General features: G+C 43.1%; 1 protein-coding gene across 1 annotated transcript in view; it reads right to left on the bottom strand.

Annotated features, from left to right (window-relative positions):
• The window catches only part of fes (FES proto-oncogene, tyrosine kinase), a 33,075-nt gene extending 25,826 nt beyond the window's left edge, over nt 1–7,249 (bottom strand). The window contains exons 1-6 of the mRNA XM_031569034.2: nt 7,001–7,249; nt 6,288–6,461; nt 4,230–4,326; nt 3,549–3,732; nt 2,129–2,266; nt 734–853 (exon numbers count right to left, since the gene is read on the bottom strand). Of these exons, the coding sequence (XP_031424894.1) occupies nt 734–853; nt 2,129–2,266; nt 3,549–3,732; nt 4,230–4,326; nt 6,288–6,461; nt 7,001–7,225 (938 nt within the window). The 5' untranslated portion in view covers nt 7,226–7,249. The remainder of the gene's footprint in view (nt 1–733; nt 854–2,128; nt 2,267–3,548; nt 3,733–4,229; nt 4,327–6,287; nt 6,462–7,000) is intronic.
• Nucleotides 7,250–9,637: the final 2,388 nt, after the last annotated feature.

The raw sequence follows: 9,637 nt of genomic DNA on the forward strand, positions 1-9,637 counted from the left end.
GACAATGGGAAGTGCTCTTGAAGTGAACTTTAGTCCAGGAGCAAATAAAAGGAAAGGCACCTACTAGTGCAGCAGTCGTTAAAGAAAACGACACAGTCACGACCATCATTCGTCATCATTCGGGTCCATATTTGGCAAGTGTATTCGTTTGTCATGACTGGTGGATCTGAGTCACCACTGAGCATGCAGAGGTAGCCTCATACTGCTGTCTAACTCCGGAGGACAAACGCTCTGTGCATCGGTCTCAGCTGCTTTCATCCCATATCTGGGCCAAACTGGCAAAGGACCTCAACTCTATCACACACAACTGCGACGTACACAACTTCTAGGGCACATCCAAAAAAGCTCATTCTGCCCTGCCTGATAAAAGCAGCACTGCTGCAGTAGAGTGATCATTATCTTTCTTAAAAATGCTGCTGAATTTTGAGCGATTGAAATCAAACCTGCCATTAGACAAAGATGGCCTGAGAAACTGATCTACATCCATCAGCACTGTATTTTCAAGGCTCTGGTCATGTGACCAGTATGGTGACACAAATAGAATCCCACAAAACCAGTGTGGCCAGGGGTGCATGAGAACATATCTAGATCTAGTCTCTATGCACAAAGATGTAGAATGATGGTAGGAGGATTGACACGCAAACTGAAAGTACTGTAAATAGAGACATATATGTTTTAGCATCTTTGCAGACACAACCTACTGAACAGAGACACATCCAGTATATTATCTTACCGGTGCTGGAGACCCTCTACAGTGAGGTCATTGAGCACCAGCTCCTCAGCCTGAAGTTTCTCTGCTTCCTCCAGAACACTGCAGTCAAACTCCAGCCACACTGGCACCTCTGCTACTGACCTAGGAACACAAACACACATACACACATGTACATGAGCGCACACACACACACGCATGTACCCACACACGCACACACACGCACACATACACACACGCATGTACCCACACACGCACACACACGCACACATACACACTCAGAAGCACGCACACACACACACGCACGCAAGCACGCACGCACACAAACACACACCCAAGAAATCTACACAGCTACAAAGGTAAAAAAAAATCATTTTTATTTACAGCACATTTCCCATAATGCGGCTCTAATTAAAAAGTCCTAATCATGACGTCCCTAATGTACCGTGCTGTTTCAGTGTCCTTTTACCACCTGCCAACAGGGGGCTATGAAATGTGACCCAGAATTAGTTCTGCATGGACAGAGCCAGTTAGCTTTAGACAACCACAGTTAGATTTCAAATGTTTCCACAGGCTCATTTCCTTAATATTCATTAGGTCCTGTCCATGTGCCAGTGTGGTTCTATGTGTGTGTGTGTGCTGACAGAGAATAAAGCTTCCAGCAAAGCTCGTTTGTATTTAGGAAGTGCCCCTGATGCAGAACTACCGCATTTGATTAATGAAACGATAACAACCGCAGTTGGCTCTTTGATAGGGAGAGTAAGGGGCAAAAAGGGTAATAGAATGTTGGTGCAATTAAAACCCCATCAGTGGAAGGCAGAAGACACTAAGCTCATTTGGTGTTAGAATATTCTTTCATCAAAAGCCACGGACAATACTATCAAGTCAAACATACATATGCTTAATACTGGCCGTTGCTACGTCTACTCTTTGCCTCAGTGTTGCAACAATATGACAGTGCTGTATGACCTTGTGAGGGGGAATGGTGTTAACTGAACCATTGTTTGCAAAACAGTCATATCTTGAATAATAATAAAAAAAAATACTGTAAGCCTAGAAATTCAAATATTTATGAAAAGAAATATTTATTTTACATGATGGAAAAAAAAAATATATATTGTGAACATGCTGTTCTTAACTGTAAACTACTGTGCAGTCAGCTATCATTCTCGTGTATCCTATTAGCTGTAAGGTTGGGACTGATCTTGACAGATCTAAGACTGATAGTCAATCTTGGCGCCAGCAGCACTCACTCTGTCTGTATCCACACAGGGCCTTGTACCTGTGCCTGTTGCCCTTCAAAAACCTTCATGCATTTTTAGTGAGCACAGAGTTCTATCAGGGCAGGAAAGGGAGAACTACAGCTTTCTCTTCGTCAGATGTCTTTTATTACGATGATGTTTTGGCATGTTAAAGTACCTGTTCTGCTGGATGAAACTGTCGTACTCCCTCTGGGGGTTGATGGCGTTCAGGGCGTTGGTCATCTCCCTGTGAACTGACACCACTTCCTCATGGAGCAGAGTGGTCAGGTCAAAGTATTCCTGCAGAATCTCCTTACTGGGTCGTACAAAGTCAAAGTGGATTCAAACAGTTAAGTAAATGTCATATTTATGTTGCATTCAATTTTGTTTATATAGCTTTACACTATATATATATTATCTGTACTCAAAAGTTTACTGAAATGTCATCTGTCAAATCTGTTGTGACTTTGGTTCTCCCACATTAAAGGTATTTTTGATTCCACTACATAACACTGGGCACTAAGGGAAGACAACTTGGGTTGACACACTCCATTCACAGGTCAGGTAGAGATAGCTTCCGCATTCAACAGGACAAAAGGCAGGATCGTATTTCTAATTTCCAGAATAGGCTGATAACTAAAACAGAGATTAGGTAACAATGTTTGGGGCTGTTAGGCGGAACTACTGTCTTAGTCAAATAAATCAGAGCAACTTCCTCTACTTAGACACAGATCCAGCACTGTGTTTCTACAACCAGGAAATCCTCTGTTTTTCTCTCTATCTAGGCTCTGTACAGGTTTCAGATTTAAATAAAAGGACCGCAAGTGTTCGATTTAAATCCCACAAAAAAAAGGTTAGCGCTGACTATATGCACGATCCTCAACCCTTGGGTGTTCAGGAGAGTTATTATGTTATGTGTCTTTAAGGTACTGACTGAAATATCTCCCATTTCATTTCATCTCAGAATTTATTTGAAACAACTGGGGGCAGGCAGCCAGCCAGGCTGCTCTACAGAGCCACACAACAAGTCACACACACACACGCGCGCGCACACACGCACACGCGCAGGCACACACACACACACAAAGCAGGTCTCCATGAGTCTGAGTGCAGACTGTCTGTGTTGACCATCTCTGTTCCCTTATCACTTGGTTTTCGCCATTGGATTAAGGGGAGGGAAAGGGGAATTAGAGATGTAAATAACACACAGTACACACCGGTACTCACACCCTCTCTCTCACAGAAACACTCAAGCGCACACTTATTCACAAATAAAAGCTAACATTTAGGGTACACAAAGACATAAAGCAGCTAACACACATATACACAAAACAAGCTACAAGGTCATACTTACTTTTCAAACACACGAACGTGCCATGCACATAAACACACTCATTCATACCTGAACACATACATGCACACATACATACACACACACACACACACAGACTCACACACACATTCACCTCCACCCCTCCCCACACACACACACACACACACACACACACACACACACACACACACACACACACACACACACACACACACACACACACACACACACACGTACACACACCACACACACCCCCCTGACTTACAGCACGAGCACCATCTCCTCCTGCAGTCTCTGCAGGGCCCCGAGGAGGCCCGGCTGGCTCAGGTTGTAGTGTTGCTGGTGGTGGACCTGCGCGGCCTTGACGGCCAACACGTACTCGTTATGCAGCTCGTGCAGCTTCAGCGTGGCCTTCACATAGCGCTCCCTCGCCCGGTCACGCTCACGATCTCAACACAGAGAGACGTGATGGAGAAGGAGAGAGACCAGGAAAGAGAATGCGGAAGAAAAACAATAAAAAACAATAAAGAACAACAGGCAATCATAACAAGTCAAAAACCTGCTGATGAAAGTAGGCAGCATTTGCTTTAACGCTGAAATATCAACACTGAACTATTTTACACTCATCACTACATTTACGGAGAGGCCCTCTAAATGAACAACACTCAGTGTTTGAACAACACCTCTGGCAGCCCCAGAGAGAACACAGTGGAGACGTAAGGTTATTCAGTAAATCCATTTCAATGCTCTTAGTGTTTGATGCTTATTTCATCTTGGGAAGGTCAGTGAGTGCAACAATGGAATTTTCCTGGCAGGAGCTTGAAAACACGTGCATACGCGCGCACACACACACACACACACACACACACACACACACACAGACGCATGCACACACACACGCACACGCACGCACACGCACGCACACACACACCAGCTGCTGGCATACCTCTACTGGCCTCCAGGTACCTTTTCTTGGCCTGAGCAGCTTCCCTGACCAATTGCTTATAGCTGCCCCTTAACTTCTCTGGCTCGGTCTGAGTCACCTAATACAACAAGGGTGAGACACAAGGATGAGACTCACACACACACACACACACACACACACACACACACACACACACACACACACACACACACAGGGAAGTGTGAGCAGTTATACAAATTAACTTTTCATTATTTTATTTGGATTGATACTGAGTAAAACACCACCACAGTACTGGAGTATTATTAAGAGGCAGCGACACCAGACACTTCCCATGAAATAAAAAAAACATGTAAAAAAACATGTAAAAAAACAGATATCCTGTATATCAAGGACACACACACACACACACACACACACACACACACACACACACACATACATACACAAACATACATACACACACACATGCAAATACAATACATCATACAACACAGACAGTTTCCCTCTGACATAGATAAGCAACCAAAACAGCCATAAAGCTGATACACCCTCTGACTCTCTGAACAACCTCTGGATGACGGCAGTCAGTATTCTCACTGAAAGCAAAAACAAAATAACTAGTGTATCACCCGGACAAATACAATACTGTGTTCTCTTTAGAACAAGCCAACAATTTATTCAGGAGGTTGATGAAACACACTGTGAAAAGCTCAATCGGGCAGATCCTCCTGTGGATGTGCTAGATGCACAAAAAGAACACTTTCTACTCGCATATGAGCATCCTCAGCATGGCTCCTGCTGTTTGGCTCGCCTACTGGCTTTCAGCACCCTCGCGATCGTTCTAGCAATTCAATTTAATTGTATTTATATCACGCCAAAACAATACAATTGTGTCAAGGCAATTTGTCTCTTTACGGAGGCCAGGCCCTGAACATCAGTTGACAGGTGCCATCAGTTGCTTACAGACTTGAACAGCTCAGGCAGAGCTTAGACACATTCTGTTCCACATACTGACTGCTTGAGTCCATACACCTGCACCGTAACAACCCTTTGCTCAGGAGCTTGTGCTAACGATCAATGCCTATGAAATGTAATCCACAGATCAATCACAAACTGTGAAATACTGGGTTATAGATGCTGTTATATAATTAAGGACAACAGCAGACACGTTAGCTGTTACAACAGAAGTGTAATGCATCATGATGACTGACTCATACTTGTGATTGTGACACACATCACACTTGATAAACATCCCATGGTGCAACTGGTGAACATGGTGACATGGTGAACATGGGTTCTAAGTCCTCTGTGAACGCAAATAGGCCACAAAAAAACAAAATCAAAACATTTACAGAAGAACCCCTTCTGCAAATGTCAGCTCAGATGATCTGGCTGCGAATGAGGGAGTTATTTTTAAGCAGCTAGGACACTAAACGAAAACAAAAGCTGAATCTCAGACTGCCCGGGAGCACTTCCTTCCCACTAAGGGAGTTCCACACAAAAGTGAAACCTGTTACAGTGACGTTTTGCCAACATCCAGATTAATTCTGAAATGTCTCTGAGTGCTTTGATAAGGTGAACTGAAACCCTCTGAAGACTTTGGCCCCTATTTGGGGCACTGTTGCTCAAGCGATAACGCGAGTGGTGAAGGTGTGATCAAAGGCACTAAGTGGGCAGCGCCAGGCTGAAGTTAATTAGCAGAAGGTTTGGTTAAAGCCGACCAATAGCATTGTCGAGCAATCCCTTTAAACTGAATGCGTCAGACTAAATTACAATATGTAAGTAGATGTCAATATCGCCGTGGGTTCTGGAGTATCTTGGTGCATCTTCTGTTGTTCCAAACAAAAAAAATTGAAACATAACTGTAGCTTCTCAGAACTGTTTGAGAATGGTAGGCCTGTAAAAAAAAAAAAGCGTTTTGCTCCCATACTTATTCCCTCCCTTATTTCATGACAGTCCAACGTTATTTTTTAATTGAGATTGTTAAAGCCAATCTCTTGTAAGAAGGTCATGGTAATATCTGAATAGAGCTAGGAGGAGAGCTGGGCTAGTTCTCAGTGAGTTCTTTGTGGCGCTAACCTTGCACAGGTCCTGGTTCAGCTGCGTCCACTGGTCACTGTAGGTCTTGCGTAGCTGCTGCTTGTCCCGGATCAGCAGGGTGAGCTTGCTGAGTGGTCCGACTGACAGATCCTCTGAGCGCTTCTTCATGATGCGGCTCAGATTCTCGGTCTGGCTCACTAGCACGTTCCACGACTGAGAGGGAGAAGAGGAAGGAGGACATGGTTGGTGTTAGCAATTACTTTGTGTAGCTCTTAGGTGTGTGTGTGCGTGCACGTGCGCACGTTTGTGTGAGTGTGTGTGTGTGTGTGTATGTGCGCACGTTTGTGTGAGTGTGTGTGTGTGTGTATGTGCGCACGTTTGAGTGAGTGTGTCAGGGTGGAGGGTTAATTCTGTGTGGAGCACACACACCTCACTGATTTACATGTGTCTGGTCATCTGTGGGGGCTTTTTAACAGGGTTAAAATCATAGAGACTGGAAAGTGGCTTTGAGTTTTGCTGTTGATGATAAATAATTTGGGAGGTTTTTAAGCATTAATACTTGTCAGTATTTCATGGTCATTTCAGCTATTTCAAATTAGACTGAAATTATGATCTCTACAGAATGTCTTGCGTCTAATTTACTGCCATACGCTTATTTAACACAGCAGACACCGGCCTTACAGTTTCATCTTTTAACACAGTCATCTGCTAGCCTGCCTGTGTGGTTCCACATGCTTCCCTATGGTCCATACCTTATTTAGCTGGCTGATGTAGTCCAGGCCGCCACCAGGCTGGGTGCCCTCCAGTTTCTCCACCATGACGGCCATCTGGTGCAGCTGGGTAGAGAACTCGCGGTCGCTCTTGGTCCTCTGGGTCATCCACTTCTTGATTAGCTCCATGAGCCGCAGCTCCGAGTCCTGCAGACGCATGAGGGAGGCGTGGGCCTGCGGGCACCACAGCTCCTCTCCGAAGCCCATCCTGAAGATAGCCCTCTTCACACTGCTGACCACACACAAGCATGAACATTAATGAGAACTGCTCTCCACACACACACACACACACACACACACACAACCAAACCAGCACTCACCACCCCTTTACACACACACACACACAAACCAAACCAGCACTCACCACCCCTTTACACACACACACACACACACACACACACACACACACACACACACACACACACACACAAACAGACACAATAACACAAGCAGTCGGACTTGTTATTTCAGGCGTTTTGGATTTCCTTTTGATTCTTTGAAAATGATCCAATGACAAACAGTGGAGTACAATGTGCAGATCTAATACAATCCCACCAATGTGCAGATCTAATACAATCCCACCAATGTGCAGATCTAATACTATCCCACCATTGTGCAAATCTAATTCCATCCCCAACATTGTGCAGATCTAATGCCATCCCAACATTGTGCAGATCTAATACATCCCAACATTGGGCTCCCTGTAGGTAAAGCAGAACCAAACCAAACAGAACTTGTTTACACATTTTTTACTTCCTGATTCATGCATATAAAAGGATGTGAAAAAACTGGCATGCACTTCCTTTTTTTCAAACATAACTGCTGACCAAAAACGACACTGTCAAACTGTGAATTGAGGACTTCACACCCAACCACTAAACCCTGTCTTATTGTATGTCCATGTCCAGGACGCCTACAAGGTTGCCATCCATTTTCACTGACAACATTTCAAAACTTTCCCATGACTTTTCAAGGACAGTTAATGAAATTTCCACCTTTCACAACCTACATGTACACAAAACTGCATCCATTAGTCTATTGAGTAAAAATGAAACAACCTTCTCCATTCTCCATACTGCCATTGTGTATTTATGTGAAGCACATTGAATTACCACGGTGTATGAATTGTGCTATATAAATAAACTTGCCTTGCCTTCCTTTTCTAATAGCCTAGTTAGGATGTGTCCAATTGAAGTGGAAACTGGATCCTGCTGCAGAAATTTGCACAACAAAATGCTCCACGGAAGAGTACAGGAACAGTGCTTCCCCAGAGATGTTCTTCAGCACCGGAGCATGAGCCACAGGACTCTGGACCCTCAGGGTGCTTTTTCGCAATAGAAGATTGTTTTACTTTATTAGTGATAGTACTATAAGTTTATATATTATATTAACCTATGTCTTCTTTACTCGTTAGAAATAGTAAATAGATTAATACATACAGACAAGTGTTTTTTTTATCCTCTTTAGTTGATTAGTGTACTGAGTACTATGCACTGAGAGTTGTTTTTTCATATTGAATTGGAAAAGTACTGTACAATGACATAGGCCTACACTGATTAATGGTGCACAGCTACTTTAGAAAACAAACCAAGCTGATCTGTGCTGAGCGTTTAGTTCAGGACTGCAACATGTCGTAAATAAACATGGCAACACTTCATACTAAAATTTTTGTTGGATGACAGATGTGATGAGATACTAATGCGAGGTCTGGGTTTGACTTTTTAGGCTAGCCTTTAAACTGGTATGCTACTATAACTGAGAAAAGGTTAATCGTGTCTTGAACAGGGGCGTGATGGATAGCTCTTGCCTGACTGATTCAGCACTGTATTTCATCAGATTTGGACATTGAAACATCTACGAGAACCACTTAGACTTAACATTAATACCTCCATGTTTGGTGGTGTTTGTGTAGGCTCTTACTCTGAAATTAAACGATTAAACAATTGTGTAATATTAAACAATTGAATATGTAGAAATCAAACAATCTCCAATTCAATGGCCATTATCTCCTGGAAAATAACCTACCATAGTGTAGGCTATACAACTTCACAACAGGATCGCCCTTCAAAACTAAATAATTAGCTTATCAAAACTATCAAAGTGGTTTGCTTGAACTGTAGATGTGAAAAGGAAATGTTTTGTCATTTTTGACCAATATCACAGGAAAAAAGGTCCTTAAATAGCTTAACATTACAGCAGAGGACCATAGGTTTCTATGTTTGCGGCTGATATGATGATATAGGTTTTTGTGGGAAGAAAAAAACAATGGAGGGGTGCAAGGAGGTGCAAGTAGAATTGTTATTCGGTTTAATTTCTTTTTAAGCATATTGAGAAGATAAGGACTTCAGAAATGCATGGTTAAGCCTACTTGCTAGCATAGGTCGCATTGAAGCCATAGTCTACATCTTGCAAGCAAATACCTAGAGCTAGGCCTGTACTCTATCTTTACTCTGCCTACTGATCAAAATTATTTTCAAAGCAATGGCACTACGAGACGAGTTAAATCCTAGGCTATACATTGTATTTGTCAAAATCAGCAAAACATAATTTGCGTGAAACAACTTCCCCAGCAAAGTGAGTTACTTCTAGCTAGCATTTAGGCCTACTGATAATCACGAT

Source organism: Clupea harengus, chromosome 6 (genome assembly GCF_900700415.2).
Source record: "Clupea harengus chromosome 6, Ch_v2.0.2, whole genome shotgun sequence".
NCBI classification, from domain to species: Eukaryota; Metazoa; Chordata; class Actinopteri; order Clupeiformes; family Clupeidae; genus Clupea; species Clupea harengus.